We start from the raw sequence: 23,517 nt of genomic DNA on the forward strand, positions 1-23,517 counted from the left end.
TTCTATTACACCTTCTAGTGGCTTAATTTCCACTTCCGGTTCTTTCACGTCCACCTTTGCCTCTGGTAGAGAAACATTTACATCTGGAAGGTTGACATCAACTTCAGGAGCTTTAACATTTGTTTTTGAAAATGAAAATTTGGGCAATGAAAACCTTGGCTTTTTCAGTTTCGCATCAAACTCAACACCAGGCTGCTCCCCCATCAAAGGCTCTTTGACTTCATCCTCTGTTAGTTTGACCTCTGCTTTAGCTTCTGGTAGTGTGACATGTACATTTGTCTTTGGTAAGCTGAAATCTGTTTCAGGTCCTTTAACCGTTGGCATAGAAATGTCAAGATTTGGCTTTTCAAACTTCCATCCTTTACTCTTAAGGTCTGTTTCTGTTGTTGTCACATCTATAGCTGGACTCTGAATGCTTATTTGAGGTGCTGCAGGCCCCTCCTGAGAAATGTTTGTCTTAGCTCCATCAACTTTGATATCCTTGTTCATATCAGGTACTTCTGCAGTGACATGTGGAGTAGCAGCTCCAAATTTAGGTAGTTTGAATGTTGGCATTCTAAATTTTAATGGTGATGCCTCAATATTCTTTCCCGGAACTTTGATATCAGGACCTTCAATTTCAATTTTAGCGGAAGAGTCTTTGACTTCAACATTAGCGAGCTGGATTTCTGCTTTTGGTTCTGGTAGTGCGACATCTGCATCTTTGCCTAATGAGCTTCCATCAATTTTAGGGCCTTTTGCCTTTAATAATGAGATGCCTAAGGAGGGCATTTTAAACTTGCTTCCCTCTCCATCAAGTTCAATTTCAGTCCCAGGAGCTTTCATTTCCATCTCATTTGTTTTCACCTCCAGCTTTCCTTCTGGAACAGAAACATCTCCTTTTGGAAGACTGACATCAATTTCAGGGGCTTCTGGGAGTTTGACATCAATTTTAGCCTCTGGTAGTATGACATCTACATCCTTCTTTGATAAGCTTAAATCAATTTGAGGCCCTTTAACATTTGGCATAGATAAACCTAGATTTGGCATTTTAAACTTGCTTTCTCTTCCCTCAAGTTCAGTTCCTGTAGTTTTCAGATCTATAGCCCTGCCTTCAATGTCAGTGCTGGGAGCTTTACTATCAACTGTGACTCCCGCTTTTGTGATTTTCCTATCAGCTTCATCAATTTTGATGTCCTTGTCCATGTCAGGTACTTCTGCAGTGATATAGGGAGAGCCAACACCAAATTTAGGCAGTTTGAATGCTGGCATCTTAAATTTGGATGGTGATCCATCATCATCGTTTAAATGAGCTTCAATCTCAGGAGCTTTCATTTCCACTTTAGAAGAATGTTGTTTAACTTCAACATCAGGGGGTTGGACCTCAGCTTCAGCTTCTGGTAGTGTGATATCTACATTTTTCTTGGTCAAGCTTAAATCAAATTCAGGCCCTTTTACTTCTGGTAACGAGATGCCAAACTTTGACTTGCTTCCTTGCCCATCAAATTCAACTTCCACCTCAGTAGCCTTCATTTCCACTTCAGGTTTTTCCACTTCCACCTTCACCTGTGGAAGCGAAACATCCACTTCTGATAGACTGGCCTCAGCTTCAGGCTCTTTAACTCTTGGTTTTCCAAAGGAAAATTTGGGCATTGTAAACCATGGCTTTTTGGTGGGTGTCTCTGGGACTGCAATGGCAGCTGAAGTTTCTTTTACTTCAAAATCAGGGGCTTTGATCTCTGTTGGAACCTCAACATCAATGCTTGGTTCTGTTATGTCCATTGTCTCCCCCTTGTTGGAAATTTGGATGTCAGCTCTATCAATCTTTATGTCCTTCTCTACATCAGGTACATCTGCAGTGATGTTTGGAGTAGTTGCTCCAAATTTGGGCAGTTTGAATGTTGGCAATTTAAATCTTGATGGTGAGCCAGAAGCATCTTTCAGTTCAACATCTTTCCTTTGATCTTCATTCCCTGGGACTTCCATCTCCATGTCCTTTTTCAGTAATATATCCTGATTTTCAGAGCCGGCAGATTTCACCTTTTCAAATGGCAGTGATACATTAACACTTATTGAAGCATCTGTCTTTAAGGATAAAGAGTCTTCATTGAATCCTGGTTCAGTTTTTGACTTTTTAATTTCTTGTTGTAATTTATCATCTTTTTGTTCAGAGAGATTTTGCTTAGGCAAGTTAATACCAATGTCAGGGAATCTTACATCTGGCTTTGCAATCCCAAAGCTAGGTATTATCTTCTTCTTTGTTTTTTTGGTTCCTACTTTTTGTTCTGTGATATTTGCAGAGTCATATGTAGATTGGATGCCCTCTATTTCCTTTGATTTCTCAATTACTTGTGCCTGAAGATCGGTTGCTTCTTGTCTACTTTCCTTTCCAGCTTTTAGAATATCCTCGAATTTGTATTCCTTTTTATCTTTAACTTCTACTTTGGTCTCACTTATAGGTTCTTGGCAACTTAAATCAGTCCCAGGTTTGATCTTTGGCAGTTTGACTGAGGTCCTGGAGATTTCTGGAGAGGCATTTATGTCAAACGTAGGGAAATGTGCCTCTTGTTTTGTTTTGATATCTAGGACTTTAGTAGGGGTCCCTTGTGTTTTCACTGATATTCTCTGTGCATTTGCATCTATAACAGTAATTTCTTCTGGAATAAGTACTCCTGACATGTCAACTTTAGGCAGCTTATATCCAGGCAATTTTGAGACTGCCTCTTTGACACTGTCAACATCAATTGACATTTGTGCAGTTTCAGCTTGAATTTCTTCAACATGTCCGGTTAAAACAGCTTTAGGTTCTTTAATTATTTTGGTTGTGTTCCTCTTCGATATTAAATCCTCCATACCTGGTATCTCAATATCCTCACGTTTGGGAAGTTGTGTTTTGGAAAGACTGGTTTCTGACAGGAAAGGATCTTCCTTTGTTCCTTTAACCTCAGTCGTAAGATGCTTTATTTTTGTTTTGCATTCTTCAACATTTACATCAATTTCTTGTATAGTGTCTTCCATGGCAATGTCAGTGAAGCCTATTTTAGGCAATTTGAATGTCAGGCCTGGTTTTGGCTCTGTTTTTTCTTTGCCTTTCTCTGAAGATTTTCTTATAAGTCCTACGTCAGACATGTCAAGGGAAAGATCAACCTTAGGAACACTTATTTCCATCTGTGTTGGCACAGATTCGGCAGAGATTACTCCGGCACTGTCATTGTTAGTTACTTGGGTGTTAGCATCCATGGATGACACAACACTTGGGATGGCAGCTGATTTTTCATTTTCCATTGTATCTTTTATTTCAATACTTGCCCCCATTGTTTGCAGTCTTTTTGGTGAGGATTTTGGTTTGGATTTATCTTTCCCCATAATTCTCAGTTTTAATTCAGATTTTTCTTTCTTCTTCTTCTTCTTCCCACCAGAGGGACTTCCTTGATCTGCCAGAGCCACTGTTAGATCTGTTGTTTTCAGAGTGCTATCTAGACTGATAAGTTCTACCTTGTGTTGAATGCTTCCAGGTTCAGTCTCTTTCAGATCCTCTGTCACATAGACTTGGGGTGTTTCTCCTGACGGGCTTTCAAGGCACTCAGAAACTCCATTGACAGGTCCAGCTGTTGGTGAGTCTTCAGATGAGCTTATGCGGCCCCTCTTCCTCAGAACAGAAAGCTTTACCTTATGCCTTTTCTTGCCCTTGAGAGCATCTTGAGATTTGATTGGCGACTCTGTGTCACTTGTGGGGGGACTCAGCTCCAGCTTCCTCTGCTCATCAGCCTCTGAGGAACTGTGAGACCTTGTAAAGTGGGACTTCCGTCCTTTGCCGAATGAGGGAAACTTTGGCCATGAAATGCGAGCTTCACCACGCCTTTTGGTTTTTCCTTTCTCCCTCATCTGCGGAGAGGAGACCTCTTCCTCCTGTTCAGCAACAAAAAAGTGGAATGTCAGTTTTAGCCCTAACTACTTATCACAGGGTCAGAGAGAACTTAAAAAATAAGATCACCCAAAAATGAAAATTCAGTCATTATCTTAGTATCTACTCACCCCCATGCTGAATCCGATTGAACGACAGGTGACGTTTTTTTGTCTAGTGTACAAAACATTCATGGCCTTCATTGAAGTGAATGGAATTCATTCACAGCAAAACACTGTTGCAGCATTCTCCTAAATACTGAAGTGAATGATGAACAACTTTCAAACCTAAAAAAAAAAAAATTGCTCCGTCTGGCGTAATCCAAGTCTTAAAAAGCCCTGAGATGCCAAGTTGACTTGAAAAGACGTCATTTACACATTGAAAATTTCAGCGAAAAACAGGGTGTAAATTACGTCTTTTCAAGTGAACTTGGCATCTTGGGGCTTCTGGAGACTTGGATTATACAAGAAGAGCAGTATGGAGAGATTTTATGTTTTGTTTTGTTTTGTTCTGTGTTTTTTTTTTATGTTTGAAAGTTAGTCACCATTCACTTCAATTGTTTTTTTTCCTTTTTTGGGGGGGGATTTTGTCTTTATTTGATAGGACAGTAGGCAGACAGGAAGGGCTGGGAGAGAGAGAGGGGATGACATGCGGCATGGGACCACAAAGGACCCAGATTCTAACCCGGGACGGCCATGTGAAGGAGTAAGCCTTTGTGGTACACGCTCTACCAGGTGAGCCACCGGGACACCACCACTTCAATTGTTTAGGACAGGGGTTCCCAAACTTTTCCATCCAAGTACCACTACATACCAAAACAAATTTCCCAGGGACCACTTCCACTGCGTATACCAACCCCCCCCCCCCCCCATAAAATAAAATTTGCTGATTTAACCATGCAATAGCAGCAGAAAGGCTAAATGACAATATAAGGCTACTAGCTGGTTCAAAACACACACACACACACACACACACAGGCGCGGACTGCATAATCGGGCACGTCGGGCAAATGCCCGTTGGCCTAGCCTGGCCTGGTCTGCAAAAAAAAAAAATAATAATAATAATTTGGTGCCCGCAGTCAGGCCACTCACTGAACAGCAGGCCAGGCGCCGCCTACTGGTTTACTAGTGGTTTTATTACTTTATTCAGGGTTAAAGTGGGTGCATCTCATTGTAAAATTGGACTCGGCCCAAATTGGGCTTCAAACGGCCCAAATCTGGCTTCAAACGACCCAAATTGGGCTTCAAACGGCCCAAATCTGGCTTCAAACGGCCCAAATTGGGCTTCAAATGGCCCAAATCTGGCTTCAAACGGCCCAAATTGGGCTTCAAACGGCCCAAATCTGGCTTCAAACGACCCAAATTGGGCTTCAAACGGCCCAAATCTGGCTTCAAACGGCCCAAATTGGGCTTCAAACGGCCCAAATTTTTCGCGCGTCGGCCCGTATCGGACTGACCTGCTTGGTATATAATGCCTGGCCTGAATTATGATCCCAGTCCGCCCCTGCACACACACACACACACACACACACACACACACACACACACACACACACACACACCTGCCAACATTTAGGAGAATGCTGTAACTGTTTCCCTGGAAAACTCCACGATTGCTTTGTGGACTAAAAAACTGTACCTGTCCTTCCATTGGCATGGGACTGAGTAGATATTGACTGAATTTTCATTTTTGGGTGAACTTATCCTTTAAGAATAGTTACCGGGATGATTTCAGGTAGGAAGGCTGGTTCACTCTCAGTGATGTCTGGCTGGCGCTTCAGACAGAGCTTCACTTTGTAAGCCTGAGCATGTTCCAGAATCTGAATGGCATCGTCGTATGTCACATTGTCAAAATACACAGTGGCACTCAGAATCTGGTCGCCTGTGTAAACAAGAGAAAATGTTCTATACATATGACATTCATCAGAGCAGATGACATACAAGCTTGTCTCATGAGATGTCCCAATGGCCCTAAGGGGGCAATGCATCATTTCTACCATAGTATTGTTTGATCTATCAGTTGCCCCATATTTCCCACTTAGAATGGTTACAGTAGGTTTAGTTTACACTGTCATTGAAAACATTTGTCACTATCACCGTTTTTCTAGCATTAGCTTACCTTCTTTCACACTGAAGTTTTTTGAGGCAGGTGACTCTGGCACCACCTCCTTGATGAAGAATCCGTCTTTTCCCCCTCCACTGAAAACAAGACCCTCTGAACATCCATCTTGTGCTGTTTTCTCTATCAGCCCTGACTCTGACTCTGGGCTGTGAACCTCCTGCCAAGATGTCAAAAGAGAAAGCACAATCAAAGCCTTGAGCCATGCTATTCCCTGCTGCAACACAACGACAGTATTGAGAAGAAAAAGGTGTGAATGGCGCACCTTCAGTTTACTCATCTTTGGAGTAGAGCGCTTGTCAAACAACGACCCAAGCCCGGACTTTTTACCTTTCTTTCTACGCCCACCTTTGGGGAGTGGGTCATGCTCCACTTCACCCTAAAAGAAACACCATCACACTTTGAATTCTACCCAAACGCAATACTCGTAAAAAAAAACTGCAGTTAGAGATGAACCCTTATTTAAAAAGATAGACAAGTTGACGAAGACATTTATTTCTAGCAACAGTCTCAGGGATTAGTTGCATGAAGAGGGGAGGGTTATATGCATACACGTCACTATCCATACAGTACATGGGGACTGCCCAGTAAAACACCAGTCTTATACTGTTTGTATAGCAATTGGGAATAGAGGGCGTGTCAACACCAAGCATGTTTGAAGTGGTTTATTTAAACTCGAACATTTTTACTGTGGTTTATTCGGAGTGAGAACGTAATTCGAGCCGACTACAGGAAATGATCCCAAAACACAAGAGACAGATTTGGACATTCGATAGCCAGCGGTTCACCATGCTTGGAAACCCTAACAAAATGAAGCAAGTCTGGCCTGCTGCTCATATTCAGCCATTTCTTCTTGTTTTCTTAATTATATGAACACCAGCGATTGTAAATAACAGCAAAGATTGTAAACAAACAAGTATAGTACAGGATCTGGTATCAGATTTGTTTTGACAACCCCCTCTTGTGCCAAAATTCCATGAGATAAGGTCAGTAACCTTTTGGTCACAAGCTTACTTCTCTAACTGTATTATTCTTCTGCCTCTCCAAATGAGACAGATGAATCATTGATGAGGTGGTGCTCTGTACCTCCTGATCACTGTCTGTGTATTTTTCAGTTTCGGGATACTCCTCGACAGGGGACGATCCTTGAGGACGCGGTCTCTCTCCCTCTATGAACTGAGATGGTTCGTCACATGTCTGGAGTGTAGATACATGGTTACTAAACAGTTACCCTGCCTCTTGTTTATTTCCAAAACATATGTTGTCTTGTTGAGGTTTTCTCAAAGAGATACAGTATCTGAATGAAAATGTGGACAATCTTTCCAGACTGGAAAGATTTCCAGAATTGTGCTCATTACATCAGATCAACTCAATGAAGCCTTTACAGCTTGAAAACCTGCCTTAAATTCATCAATCGATATTGCAAATACAGGTACTAACAACTGCTTGTTAAGATAAGACAAAATGATAAAAGGTAAGATAAGATTAATTAAGGTAAGATGAGGTGAAACTTAATGGATCCCTCTGGGGAAATTAGGTTGTTGCAGCAGCAAAATAAGAGGACTCAGCGTGTGTGTGTGTGTGTGTGTGTGTGTGTGTGTGTGTGTGTGTGTGTGTGTGAGTGTGTGTGTGTGTGTGGGGGGGGGGGGGGGCGGGGGCTTTAGAACATAAGCGCAAAAATAGAATCTAAAAATAAGCACTAAAACATTAAATTAAATTAAATAGTAAAGGCAACAAAACAGAATAAATGAATGTACAGCTAAACATGCATGCAATGTCATCACATTAGAATGTAAAAGTCTGTGGGAGAGTGGGAATTCTCTGGATTTACTTACAATTGTTATTGACAGATGTTATGAACAGTGTCATTTTCTTGCTTGAATATGGATTAATGAATTATGAAATGTTTGTTATATAATATAGTGTATAGACAAATATAAGCAGTGTTGTAACATTTTCTTTATGTATAACTATAAACAAAAGTAGGCCTATACTGTAAACACTTAAGGAGCTAACTTATGATTAGCAGTATTGATTGGTTAAAATAAGCATACCATTTTCAGTTAACTGAACTGCCAATACAGAAACATGTTCCAAACATTAGTGGCTGGTGAATAAAACCAACTAAAATACTTAAATTCAAAAGTTCAAGTCACTCACTGAATCGGCCTCTGCACCAGCCTCTGCTCCCCTCAGCCTCCGCCCACCTCCTGTTCAGCAATAACAGAGAAAACACAGCTTCTTAACATGAATGCATTTAATGACATTTGAGTAAATACTGCTTTATTTCAAACGGCTTCTGCAGGCACAAGTAAATAACATTTTACCAATGTGTTGCATGCTGATGCTTAGCTAAATGGAAGATTGCATTAGTGTTTGTTTTTTTGCAGCACCCGCCCCAGATCAGCAAATTCAATTTGTTTGCAACTATTTGTTGCAAGCAACACATAGTGCTACATGTAGCTTTTTTTCATGTAAGCATTTAGCAAAAAACAACAACAAAAACAAAAATCAAAACAAAGCAAATGTATTAAGCTTGATGTATTTGTGTGTCTGTATACACACACGTATCTGTGTGTGTGTGTGTGTGTGTGTGTGTGCGTGCGTGCGTGCGTGCGTGCGTGCGTGTGTGTGTGTGTGTGTGTGTGTGTGTAGTATTTTAATAAATTACAGTAGCATCTGAAGTACCTTCTGTAAACATAGTCAGTTTATCAGACAGATTAATGGAATATAGAAAACGGACAAATGTAAATGCACACAAACAGACATGAAGCACCGGTGTTTATCTACAGTACATCTATATTCTGCACAGTAAGCGGAAAGATCCTCCCTGTCTCCCTGGCTGCTGTTTTGAGGCTCTGAGAGACACTGGAGCCGATGGAAAGACACTATTTAGAGTTCTTCCTGGCAATAATTCCCCAAGAGAGCCACTTCGACCGTCGTCTGTTAAGTGATCCAGTGCATCGATCTGGAGATAAAAACATCCTTCTGTATCAGGGTGTGCTGTTGCCTCAGCAAATCGGTGGGTTCAGGAGAGCTCAGGAACTATTCAAATCACTTGAACCCTAACCTTCTCCTTATACTGACACTGAGAACTCCCCAAAACACAGGCTGCACTCTCATAACTAAAACACATTCAGAATGTGAATGAATTAGAAATACAATTAGAGAACACAGAATACAGAATTCACACTGTCAAGTCTGATGATGACTCTCTGGCAAGCCACAGTCTAGACACGTTGTGAAACCGAATAATCATTTCAGCTGCCTACGCCGTCAAGTCAAGTGTTGTACAGAAGCCTCACTGCAATCATAGCCTTGGTTCTCCTCGTATTGAGAGCAGCACACCAACACTCAGAGAGCAGGTATGACTAACACCAACACTCACAATTCCCTTTTAGAGGCCGTTCTTTGAAAAATACACAAGCAACTCTCCTACCTGATGTTGTTTTCTATCCCTGGGAAATAAAGCTAGGTGGTGTCACGTCGTATCCAAACTCCACTTCAAACTCTACAGGCTGGAGGGCTGCTGCCAAAGTGGCTAAGGTGATTTGTTCAGCCTCTAATGGACAAAGAAGGCGGGACACTTTCAGCCTGCATTCAAGTCACTGGTTCCTTGCTTGAAGTTGCGTGGCCATGTGCATGACTCACTAACTGAATGAAATATTCCTGATTGGAATGAAATTGAATATAGAGCAATTTAGCTCATTTTTGGATCTTCTTGCTATCACTGTTGTGTCTCGTGGACTATGATATGCATGCACTCTCTTAAAAATGATAACACATTTCCAACTCATGGATGTATTAGGTTACTTTTTAAACATATTATGGATTGTGGTCAGAATTCAAGATCATATAGGCTAATGTAGTTGCACGTCAGCCTGGTCTTGAAATGCAAAAAGATGAACATTCTCTGTGCAGGAAAAGTGAGAGAATCGCGTTTCCTCACCATGAAAGCATTACGTGGAGGAGACACGACTAAAACCAGGAAATAGTTTGACAGTGGGAAGTAAGGGGGTGGGGGGCAGAGCGGGGCAGAGGCATTTACCTTCAACTTAGACAACTTGGGTTTGATTACCAGATCATAAGACATTTTGTCCTGGGAGGGAAGTTAACATTTTCTATGGAAGTTTTTATTTCACAATGGCCAAAACCTTACTTTACTCCAACCCTAAACCAATTGTTTTAGATGCCTAAACATAACCCTATCCTTAACAAGAGTTGTTTCTGTTGTCTGAACTTAACCACTAGCTAACTTTTTCACGTGACAAACAATGGAGTGTCCAGTTTGTGCTATTGTCAAAATAATCCTTTTGTGGCGGAGAAACATATGATCTTCACATAATGTGAGATAAGATATAAGATGTAAAACATAATCTGCGTTTCAAAGCTTGCGTTTGTTTCACAAAATTGTATGATCCTGTGTATGTAGCCTACTGTACATAATACAGGCTATATTCAGCATTCTGTAGCCATGTGTGTTCAAACTGCATGGTTTCAGCTGTTTCGTGAACTGGAGTGAGTGACGGTCCAGTGTGCCCTCGGGAAGTTATTTTTAACAGAATGAGATGTATTGATTAAATGAGGGTGACTGGAGTGAAAAGTGTCATCTGTCATGTCTGCAGCACAGACACTGTAATAGAGATAGTAGGTGTAGTGAGTTTGTACAGTTAGCTTGATGGTAAAAGGATTCAGTGAGTTCCTGCTTGACACGAGTGAATGATGTGTTTCATGTTAAACAGCACTTTGTTCACGTGGACGGACGTCCAGTACCCCCAACACCTGGCACTGTGCCAGCCTGCAGATACTCCTTTCTCAAATATTTGCCATGCGGGCGCTGCAGAGGCTCGATAACAACTCTCACTGGTCACTGGTCACCAGAACTGTCCAAATAAAATCACATACACAGTAAAAACATCATTTCCTTGTTTTATTTGTTATCATACATTAGATATCATAGCCTAAATATTCACATTCATTGCCTCCTAGCCTTCTATGTAATATTGTGAAGCCATTTAAATGCAATATTACCCAAAATGTATTAATGCTGAAAGCAAAACCTTTTGTGTGTGTGTGTCTGTGTGTGTGTGTGTGTGTGTGTGTGCACGCGCGTGTGCGTGCGTGCGTGTGTGTGTGTGCGTGTGTGTGTATATATATATATATATATATACTGTATATATATATATATATATACAGTATATGTATATATATATATATATATATATATATATATATATATATATATATATATATATACTTATTTATAACTTATTTTTATAATTGTATTTGTGCTTGTTTTGTTTTAGGATAGTGTATTATTTAACCTGTAAACTATGCAGATCCCCCCCCCCAAATATCTTGTCATCGTCAAGGTACCTACATCCCTCACATAATAAAAATATACAAAAAAGAAGAAGGACCCCCCCCCAAAAAAACAAACAAACAAACAAACAAAACATGTTTTAAGCATTTAATTTTTGAGATAAAGATGACAGTCTATTTTGATTTCTGCTGTAAGAGCTCAAACCACAGTAGCAATGGATCCTGATCCTGAAGTCTTTTGTGGTGCAAATCCTTTATGAATCATATTTGGGTGCCACTGCAGCATTGTATCAGGGTGTGGCTCAGGCCTCTGTGCTAACGTGACCAGGCATCAGGCCAACAAACTGCTCGCTCTGTCTGTGACTTACTGCTTTACAACGACACAGTCAGCTGGACAGTCAACTCATCATGTGCTTATATCATGCTGTGAGATTTAACCTCATGTAATTCGTTTTGTTGTCATTCATTAAAATCATTACTGTAGATCTGTCAGAAATTAAAATATATTTCTAATGGCAGAAGCCTAGATCATTTTATACATTTGACCGAAAATCCTTGCTGTGTATAGAGCTGAACAGTCACGTGACATTTCTTGCCCCGGAAGAGAGTTCCCCATTAATTTTCTCCATAGACATTTTGAAAAACCCTTATATAACTTGTTTTAAGGCTGGAACCATGTTAACCCATGACCTACTGAATCGTGAGTGACCATAAAACATTTCAGTTGGAGCAAAAACAAAAGATAACGGAGGGGAAATTGAATTTTCAATCCAACCCCACCCCCCATCCCCCCCACCCACCCCCCTTTATTTTTTGTTTTTGCTCCAACTGAAATGTTTTATGGTCACTCATGATTCAGTAGGTCACGGGTTAGCTTGGTTCCAGCCTTAAACTCTGGAGAAAATGTATGGAGAACTCGCTTCCGGGGGCTGGAAATGTCACTGAAAGCCACGTGACTGTTGAGCTCTATTTGATACCAAAGCAATCTGGACAACCAGAGTTGATCTGTTTGTCTGATGACTGATCAAACTTTGGGACAGACGGCTGATATTTCAGGGTTTCCGGTGTGGAGTGGATATGTTCGCACCAAGACTTCGGCTTCCGTGCGCCGCGGTCATTGTTTACAGTCCGATTAACGCAAGAATGGAGTTGGAGTTGATCGATTGATACTTTAGGTGTTTGTACATTTCTGCTCATCTCTATAAACAGATAACTGCATATGAGATGTCATCTCTATAAACAGATAACTGCATATGAGATGTCATCGGACTGTAAACAATGACAGAATGGGAAGTGTTGGCGTGGATGGATGTCCGCTCTGCACCAGAAACCCCCCAAATATCGTCCGTTTGTCGCAGAGCCTCAGTAGATGTCAGCCTCATAGACTTTGATACCAAAGTGACTTTACCTCAGTTCTCTTCTTACGTAATGAGCTGTGCCCATGTTTCTCTGTTTAGCAGAACCTGGAAGACTCCCTGCAGCTCGCCTGTTGGCTAAACTAATATACTGTACATGTACCGTAATACAGTTGATTACTTCTGCTCCGTTTACAGCCAGCCAGGATTTGGATTCTTCTCATTTTGTGTGTGTGACAGACACAGGCTCCTTTCACTGGAGGCCAGTTTGTTTCTATCCAAATTATAATCAGATTTGAGCAAAGGGAAAAACCAGAATTAGATTTTCTGCATGGATTATGTGAACATGGGACTGCGAAGGCGCATGCTTTCAATCTGTTAATCTGGAACAAATGTACGAGGAGTTTCAGAGTAGTTGTGGAATTTGAATCTTAATCTGCCCTTATTCCCACGACATACCCTTACACCAAAATTACACTGAAACATTATTATTAGACCACGTTCTCAGTCTCTAGCCACTAGGCAGAGATCTCCAGTTGTCTGGGAGCCGAGACGACATTATTATGTGAGGTCAACAAGCCACACCTACAGTACGTCAAATTGCATTTGCAAATCCTTGTTCATGTTTGTTTTATGCTGCTTGGAGCAGATGACTGAGATAACACCGCAGCATTAATTCAGATTGGATTGGGTTAGTGGTCAGTAGGCTTAAACCAATATATCAGACTGATACTGTATATACTGTAGGTCTATTGGCCTGCCAATCAATGTTGTCCTCTACTGGTATGATAACCACATTACAACAGTCTGGAAAACCAGAAATAAAATTATATTTTCTTATTTATTCATGTAAATGTTCAATTATGCTCTTAGTTTGTAGCCTATATTCTTAATTTAAAGGCAGTAATATATCCCAGAGTTTATCTACCATTGAATAGTTGGTGTGGGTCACTCTGCTGACAAGAATAACATTCCAGGGAAATACTGAAAACTAGATTTAGATTTTTATGTTTTATTTATTTTATTTTATTATTTTTGGGGGGGTGCATAACAATTCTACAAATATTGAACATTGGCACTAAATGACAGCTATCAGTATCATTATCGGCCTTCAAAAACCCATATTGGGCAAACCCTACTTTCAATTACCCAAAAGTATTCTAAATTGACACATACTTTGATGTGATCATCTAACTTGCTGGTACTTGTTGTTTTATCCTATATGGCAAAATCCATCCATCTGGTACTCCAAGCAGGTTAAAACAAATGCTCACATTTGCTAGCAAGCTTTTTGATGCAGGTCTGCACTGAACGAGAGCAGCTACACAAACATGTTGAAGTGGCATGATATTGATTTTAGAGCAGGATTCTTCAGACTGATACTGATACGCTTTATAGTGGATCACTTCCCAGCACTAAGCTCTCTGTCTCCCTCTCTCTGTCACTCTCTCTCTCGCTCTCTGTCTCCCATCTCTCTCTCGCTCTCTCTGTCTCCCGGCTCTCTCTCTCTGCCCCCTTCTCTCTATCGCTCTCCCTGTCCCCTCTCTGTCTCTGCCCTCTCTCTCTCTCTCGCTCTCTCTGTCCCCCCTCTCTCTGCTCCCCCCTCTCTCTCTGCCCTCTCTCTCTCGCTCTCTCTGTCCCCCCTCTCTCTCGCTCTCTGCCCCCTCTCTCTCTCTGTCCCCCTCTCTCTCGCTCTCGCTCTCTGCCCCCTCTCTCGCTCTCTCTGTCCCCCTCTCTCTCGCTCCCCCCTCTCGCTCTCTGCCCCCCCTCTTTCTCTCTCTATCATCTGACCTTGAGCTTTGAGACGTTCAGTCTCTCAGAAAAACACAGACCTCTCTACATCTTAAAGCAGATTTAATTAAAGACACACACTTAGTGAATGTGCAGAATTATGGGAAATTGGAAAAACATCATCTTGTACTTCAACATGGGACAACATCATATTACAGAGTTATTGTGAACCAAAAATGTGGCTTCTGCTGGCAACAGAGGATGTTAGAGTACTGGATGCTCCTTATAGAGTAAACATGCTGCCCTGAAACTGTGATGTATACTAATAATGTAAGCCTACAATATACACAATATTTCAAGATGTTTTTCTCACCAGAACAAGGTAGTAGTTCAGGGAAACAAATGTGGCATTTATGTCAGCATCTCTGCCACTTTCTCCGTATACTGTATAATATTGTCTACAAGCCATGTGGATGACACAGCAATTTAGAGCTCATTCTACTGTTTGACTTATGGTGAGTCACTACTATGGATAAGAGCATCTGCTAAGCGCCGAACATTTTAGGATCTCCAACAGAAAAACAATCAAAAATGTTCAGGTGCAGGGAAATATCCATAGAAATCAATTGTAGCAGTGCGCAATGTCCACAAGCAGCAACTGTGAATGTAACTGAAATGAAAGCGACAATACAAACATGGAAGCAAAATGTAGCCTTGTTGAAGCCACAATTATTTCTTAGTTCAAACAAAAAGGGTTGACTTTACATTAATTTCCAGGAAATAAAACGGAACTTAACTTAATATACTTAATTTGTAATCTTTTTATCCACTTTAACAAATCTCACAAGTGCTAACACTTATATTCCTACTGGAATCAGTGGAATTTGAGGAATTTTGCACCAAAGCTAATGAAATTTACACAAACAGACATGCTTCTATAACTATTGTATATTTGAGTGTTGATAATACTGAAGTATAAAGACACATTTCAACCTCATTTTCCCACTAATTATCTGTGACTATACAGAAAGCTATCTAAAATGAAACCTCCTCCTCATTATACATGTACCTAATTCCCAATCAGGTGGCTACATCTGATTCCCCTAAAATAGCCGACTGCATTTATAAATCTGAAAATTAATACAAGTTCTGTATCATGAAGTGGGGGACTCCACATGACAGTGTTTCTGATCTGCAGGAAATCAGACAATAAGATTTAATTTCAGTGACATTTTACAGTTTTCTAGTATCCAGAACTTTTTCTTTTTTTTCTTTTTCTTTTTCCTAATTGTTGGCCTCCCTCCTTCACACAATGGGGATAGTTCTAATTAGGATAAAAGCAGAGCTGAGGTTTAAGTTATTTCCGACACTTTTGCTATTACCATTAGAAGTCGACACATTATTTTGGCATCGCTGAACCGCTGATCTAACTGTGTCTGTACGTCTTTTAGCATCGATATCCTCCTGCTTCAAATTCGGAGGAAAACAAACAAGCGCAGAGCGACCTAGGATGACATCTTCTCCTCATACACCCTCCACACACTGCAGACACACCCTGCCAGCACTCGCTCACTGCAGGTCAGTAACACAGCATCAGCATCTCTCTCTCTCTCTCTCTCACACACACTCAATCTCTCCCACCGCGCTACTGAACCCTGCTGCTGAATCAGTGAAATGTTCAGGGGGAAAATGGCAGAGGCAGAGAGAGGCCGACAGGAGGAAAGAGTAGATATACAGAGATAGTGAAGGAGAGCGAGAGCAATGCCCACCCGTCCCTGGAGAGGCGTGCCAGTTGGGGAAGGCCAGGTGGAAACAGTCACACATGGTGGCGGTGGTGCTGGCGGCAGCGGCTTAGCAGAAAGCGGTGATGAGGTCCTGGGTGCCGGGCAGGCAGCCTCCTAAAGGGGGTGGATGGGTGGGGATCTCTGCCTGCTGCTTCCCCCTGTCCTGGATCAGCCTCTGTGTCTGCTCAGCAGGGATGAGTTGCAGAAATAACCCCAAGGCAGGGAGAGAGCGTGACAGCGGCGGGGGGCGAGAGGAGAGACGATGGCTGCTGCTTCCTCGGCGCTCAGAGCAGTCCACCGAGTGAAGGAAACTCCCTCATCTGTCCTGTAAACACCGACCTCCAGTGCAGTACGCTAACCTAATTATGGGAGGGACTGCCCCCCCCACACATACACCACCCACCCTGCTCCTCCTCTTCCTCGTCTCTCGTCTCTCCTGTCTCATCGATCTGTCTCATCGGACAAGGACAATCACGATGTCAGGTTCAGGCTCCAGCTGCAATTGCTACGGGACAGGAAGAGTGAAACAGCTTATTGACATGGGGGCTTAATTCAGTTTGATGCGGCGCGGCGCACTTAGTTTAAATCTCTTCATAGTGGACAGGAAGGAAGATGCTCCCTGTGCCAATTTCAGATGGGAAAACATGGGAAGAGGAAAAATAGACTTGGGAAAGTGAGGAGAGTGGAGAGGGGTGTTGTTAGGGCTGGGCGATACTTAGTCTCATACATGTATATCAATATCATAATACAGTGCCTAGCCCTAGGTGTTGTTGTCCTGCTGAAGGATTTTACCAATAAGATAAGATTCAGTGGCCCATATCTAGTGAATTTAGGCGCAGCGGTGGCGCTGGGCAATTAGCGCCTGGCGTTAGTGCACTTAGAGGCATGTCCAAGTCGTTGTGCATCTGCCCATTTGCGGGGACGCAAGAGTGAAATGGGCTGGATTAAGTAGTATAATTATTCACAGGCCTGGTCAGGGCATTAGATCTACACAACCAATCAGATTCCCCTCTCTCATCCCCTTGAATACATTTTGCGCAATGCCATAATATGATAGCGTGCTGTTATTGGGCATCTCCAAAACGCAGCGCTCATTATAAATAGGCCTATCTAGCAATAATACTTTTAAGAACATTTAGAAAGTGTCATAAGCGCTCAGTCTCAGTCAGTATACCAATTACATTCTACACAGCACACCATTTCCTACTCAGCTGTTTGCATGACATGAAATGAATATTCCCCTATTCTCATTTACATGCAGCCGTCCCCATCCATGAGTAAACTATTGAAGCTGAATTTATGAAGTTATAAATATAACAGAATGTTTAAGGCATTTTTGAGTCTATTAATTATTATATTTTTTCTTTGATGACGAGGGGAGCGCCGAGAGTGATAGCGAGAGAGAGTGAACGAGATGGCAAACTACCGCTGCGCGGGTGTAAATTGCGGTAAGACGTGGGTCAAAGCTCGTCTAAACGCAATTGTTTGCGCCCCTCCGCACGATGGCAGTGCGCGAGGATTTTCCTTGGGCACACATATGTTTCAGAGCAGCACACCCATGGGTACAGGTGGGAGCGCAAAGCCGATTGCTATCTTCCCGGCACCGTGCCACGGCCTGAAATTGCGAGATAGGATGATAGCAAAGAGAGCCGATGCAAATGCAAATGCCTTCTGTGCCAGTGTACACTAGGGCCCACTATCACTTTATTAGTCCCCTTGGGGTATTACGTCATGGTCAGGGTGATCAGGGAACACATCAGGGGAAACCTAAGGCACCCATACACACTGAGCAATTACGAGACAGTTTACCAATACATGATCAATACAGTCTGTTACAGTACATCCTGTTGCACCCTGGGCTCTGGGAATACTCACTCCACTCATGCTTGTAATACTGTTACAAGAGAGGAATGTGTGGCAGTCTCTTTCACACAGGCTAGTAGCGTAGCATATACATTACAAGGTATATAATAATAACATAAGTCCATGTTCAAATGTTGATAACTATATAGAGTACCGCAGGAATGAGTCCGGAAGACCTGGATGTTAGCACTTCCTACGTGTAAAAGTCAATAGGGTTTTTGTATGGGGATTTTGGTTAAATGCTTGAAATAAGGTCTCTGTGGTTACCAAAAGTTTATGAAACGGTGAACTTTGTGTTCAGCAAGATAATCTTCACAAATCAGGACCAGTTTTATGATTTTATGATGCGTTTTCTTTACGTGATTTTCAGAAAATGCTTCAAAAGTCATAAAAGTGGTCCTCATTTGTGAAGATCATCTTTCTGAACACAAAGTTCGCTGTTTCATAAACTTTTGTTAACCACAGACCGTATTTCATGCATTTAACAGAAATTCCCACACAAAAATCTCATCGACTTTTACACGTAGGAACCAGGAAGTGCAGGGAGGGACTTGTGAAGAAAAGAAGAGTGGTAGCTGGTGAAAACAGCGCACCATGAATTATAAATGCTGATGGGAACAGCCTCAACCTGGGAGCAATACATTGTGAAAAACCTCTTCAAGTTCAAGGAAGTATCCACCTGGATACTCTTGCACCAATTTATAGCCTATATTAAAAATATGTGATGTTCAATACATTCCAGGGGTTATTTTGTGATGTTGTTACTCCGTTTCCCAGAATGCTTTTCAACAACCACCAAAGAAGGGACATGAACTTGTTGCATTCAATCAAAAGTGAACATATGGTCATGAATACATAAATAAATAGTGGTGCGTAGCGATGATCACAGCCACGTCCCCTTAGTCAAAACTACCTTGTGGCTGCCTGCAGTGGATTCTGGTCTCTCCTGCTGCTGTGGGTGGAGAAGTTGCTCTCTCTCCTGCTCCTGTGGGTGGAGAAGTTGCTCTCTCTCTCCTGCTCCTGTGGGTGGAGAAGTTGCTCTCTCTCTCCTGCTCCTGTGAGTGGAGAAGTTGCTCTCTCTCTCTCTCTCCTGCTGCTGTGGGTGGAGAAGTTGCTCTCTCTCCTGCTGCTGTGGGTGGAGAAGTTGCTCTCTCTCTCCTGCTGCTGTGGGTGGAGAAGTTGCTCTCTCTCTCCTGCTGCTGTGGGTGGAGAAGTTGCTCTCTCTCTCCTGCTGCTGTGGGTGGAGAAGTTGCTCTCTCTCTCCTGCTGCTGTGGGTGGAGAAGTTGCTCTCTCTCTCCTGCTGCTGTGGGTGGAGAAGTTGCTCTCTCTCTTCTATGATGGATTTCTCCCTGTGTGTTTGTTGAACATCTCTTGGTGCAAAATGGCGGCTCTAGAAAGAAGCCCTCGCTCTTTGATTCTGAGGGACTGACACCAAAACCTGATGTTTACCAAAGATGTTTGACATCAAACAGATTAAACTTCTTTTTTTAATATCAAACTCCATTATAGCTGTGCTGGAATTATCTAGATATGACATAACACCGCCTACTTAGCCAATTATGAACTTCTAACAGTGTTAGAACAGTGTACATGGACTACTCTTGAAATCATGACACAGATTCCCACAAAACGACAGACACTTTAGGAATGCCGGCTCTTTCCCTGATTTAGACTGAGCATGTGTTCTCAGGTGATTTAGATTGAGCAGGTGTTCTCAGGTGATTTAGACTGAGCAGGTGTTCTCAGGTGATTTGGACTGAGCATGTGTTCTCAGGTGATTTAGACTGAGCAGCTGTCCTCAGGTGATTTAGACTGAGCAGGTGTTCTCAGGTGATTTAGACTGAGCAGGTGTTCTCAGGTGATTTAGACTGAGCGGGTATTCTCAGGTGATTTAGACTGAGCAGCTGTCCTCAGGTGATTTAGACTGAGCAGGTGTTCTCAGGGGATTTAGACTGAGCAGGTGTTCTCAGGTGATTTAGACTGAGCAGGTGTTCTCAGGTGATTTAGACTGAGCAGGTGTTCTCAGGTGATTTAGACTGAGCAGGTGTTCTCAGGTGATTTAGACTGAGCAGGTATTCTCAGGGGATTTAGACTGAGCAGGTGTTCTCAGGTGATTTAGACTGAGCAGGTATTCTCAGGTGATTTAGACTGAGCAGGTGTTCTCCAAAAGCCGAAAAGCCAATTGGACTTGGTCAATTCCCCCTGCTGTCCTGCTCGTTGCTCCACCTCTCTGCCAATCTGTGGAGAGTTGTAGACTAGCAAATGCTTCCTCCGATACATGTACAGTCACCAGCCGCTTCTTTTCACCTGACAGCGAGTAGTTTCACCGGCAGGACATAGCGCGTGGGGGAGGTCACGCTATTCCCCCCAGTTCCCCTCCCCCCGAACAGGCCACATACACAACCAGGACACATACACTAAATCCGGCTTCCCAAACGCAGTCATGGCCAATTGTGCCTGTATGGACGGCCGCCTGACCAAGCCAGAGATAACATGGAGGCTCGAACTGTGACTCTCATGTTGGTAGGCAGGGAATGTACTGCTGCACTACCCGGACGCCCGCTGTCATTCCTTATTGATTTCACCAAGAAGGGCAGATGCAGACGAAAGTGAGGACACATGTTAAAAGAACATTTTAAAACTCGGCAATGAAGACACCGCCTTAAATGTATCCAGGAGTTGGTTTGAGAGAGGATAAAGGGGAATGCAGCATGCTTCCTCTGTCAGCAGCAGGTTTTAGTAGAAATTAGAATCCATCTGGATATTTTACCTGCGTGCAATTACCCTTCTGTTACATTTGAACAGATGGCCCTGCTGCATCCTCCATCCCGAGCTAAGTGAACTTTCTGCTACATCCTCCATTCCGAGCTAAGTGAAGTTTCCACCCCAGAGTGAAACTAGCAGTGCATTAGCCGTGTGGGACCGAGCTATCAGATCAATACTGCAGAAATGCAAGGCAGCATTATTATGTGAAAGACAGCGCTGCTCCTCAGGAGGTATCAGGTAGCTTCTCTTATCCTGGCCTTTTCTGCAGTCAAATATTTGTTTGCTATCTCATGCCTTCTGGTTCTGCCCTTCACTAACGGGGTTCCTTGGCCAAAATACTTGACTGAATAAAGCCTACAAAGTAACCCTTCAGCCGGAGGCAGAACTTCCCCACGGCTGTGCAACAGTCTCTGACACAGGGGACAATTGTAGCAAAAAAAGCTAATTTTGAAGGAATGGAAGTCACCTTCTTTCCAACTGTGGTTGACGGACATGACCTCTGTTATACGGATGGAGAGACTTGGGTTCCTGAGGACCAACTCACTTTAAAAAAATTCCACCATTTGGGACCCGTTTCTAGCCTACCTCGACGAGGTTAGGGACCTCTTGCGTGGGATCCCAAGCACAATGTCTCTCACAAGAACTTAAGCACCATAATGCGGCTGGTAATCACGTTGTAATATTGAATGTTGATGAGGTATGTTTTTTGTTTCTTTTCCTGTGTCTGAGTGTGTTTGTTTGTCTTATCTGTGCATTGTTCAGAAAGATTCAAAATAATATATATATAGATACATACATACATACATACATACATACATACATACATACATACATACATACATACATACTGTATATATATATATATATATATATATATATATATATATATATATATATATATATATATATATATATATATATATATATATATATATATATATTGCTGTCTTTCTTCCTATATTCAGATATAAGGTACAGGCTCAAAGTCTGCCAAATTTACATTTAAATAATTTCCACTGATTGATTTTCAGTGATCTATGTGGAAAAAATCCTCCCAGTAATCCAATCTGCTAAAACAATACTGACAGTTTTCAGATGTAAGTGCTATTTGATCCATGTCTGTTTGCTTGTTATAATAACTCTACATTCGTGATTCCAGAACTGCTGTTTTTCTGAATTTACAGTCAAGTCAGGGCAAATACAGACAGATGCGATCATGTGTTTATGTGTTTTATTTATTTGTTTATTTATTTATTTATTGGTTGGTTCGTCCATGAGCAGCGAAATGACACAGCATTTAGTTTTGGCACAAGTTCAAAGAATCCGACTGGGTTTCTGGCTGGAGAAAAAAAAGAAAAAGATTCTCTGCTGCTTCACATGACAAACAACCGCCCTCTTCTGTATCATCCTCGTGAAAACAACAGGAAGACGTGCTCGCCATATTCAAGATTCAAGATTTTTATTGTCACTCCGTATCACGTGTGAAATTCTTGTGCTGTGGACTCCGTTTACAACATAGTACAAAAAATAACAGGGCATATGAGTGCAGGAAAACAACAAGAGATACAACAAGCAATAAGGCAGTAGAGTGATAAGACAAGTGAGAGACAGTGGCATATTCACTGCACATAGGTGCACATGGCATGTGCATACTTTAGACATACTTAAACATAGTTGACGTTCTGTTTGCACAGGTGCAAATAGCATACCTAATTAAACATACAATTAAACATTAGACATATGTAATGGTAGCAGCTACAGTACGGTACAGTACAGCTACTACACTATTTGTGTATGTTATGAGTCTCGTGGCCTGCTGGAAGAAACTGGGATCAAGCGATTTGTGCGTGATTTTGGGACCCTGTATCTCCTCCCTGAGGGTAACAGGGAGAACAGGCTGTTGTGGGGGTGGTTTGTGTCTTTGATGATCTTCAGGGACCTCCTGAGGCACCGCTGATTATACAGTTCCTGCAGTTCTGGCAGCTCACATCCTGTTACGTGCTGGGCCGCGCGCCTCACTCTTCTTAGCGCCCTGCGCCCCCAGCCCCCCAGCTTTGTGGGGAATTTTCTGAGCAAATATATGTAATCAATAGGCTTTTTAGCGTTCAAGGGCTGTATTACATGAGAAGGCAAAACACAAGAATCAGGAAAGGTGGCTTGTGCTGTCTTGTCTTTAGTCTTTACTCTTTTTGTTCAGTCTTTTCATGTAACGTGCTTAGTTACCCATCCCTAGTGATTACTACAGCAGAATAACATGGAGCTAATAACACAAATATTTTATTTTCATTTTAATATATATTGCCTACATCAGGTAAACTGCCTCATGTATTAGAAACTAAATCGGCTCCTGCCATTTGGGTTGTCACGGTTTCAAAGTTGGCTTGCTTATGAGCGATGCGGACAGATGTGTCGGGGAAGCGGTTGACTGGCTGTAAGAATGACAGGAATGATCTGTGATACGCTGAGCGCTTTGGATGCATTTGGGTTCCAAGAGAAGTCAGGACAGATCAGCGTCTGCTAACACGCCTTCCGTTCCACTAAACACAGTGTGAAGCCCCAACCTGATGTTCCCAGAGACAAGCCAGCATCACATGACACATGGCACATGACACGGAGGGCTGGATAACACACACATACACACATCACACACACACACACACACACACACACACACACACACACACACACACACAC

General features: G+C 42.2%; 1 protein-coding gene across 1 annotated transcript; it reads right to left on the minus strand.

Annotated features, from left to right (window-relative positions):
- Positions 1-3,127: 3,127 nt before the first annotated feature.
- LOC310773077 (protein AHNAK2-like) lies at positions 3,128-16,233 on the minus strand (the record flags this gene model as incomplete). The annotated part of the gene is made up of 8 exons (XM_083632997.1): positions 3,128-3,147; positions 3,285-3,888; positions 5,604-5,764; positions 6,002-6,161; positions 6,267-6,380; positions 7,088-7,198; positions 8,162-8,211; positions 16,179-16,233. The coding sequence occupies 8 exons, from the start codon at positions 16,231-16,233 to the stop codon at positions 3,128-3,130; spliced, it is 1,275 nt and encodes a 424-aa protein (XP_083489123.1).
- Between the last annotated feature and the right edge of the window lie 7,284 nt (positions 16,234-23,517).

Source organism: Poromitra crassiceps, assembly GCF_964638095.1.
Source record: "Poromitra crassiceps genome assembly, chromosome: 3".
Taxonomy (NCBI): Eukaryota; Metazoa; Chordata; class Actinopteri; order Beryciformes; family Melamphaidae; genus Poromitra; species Poromitra crassiceps.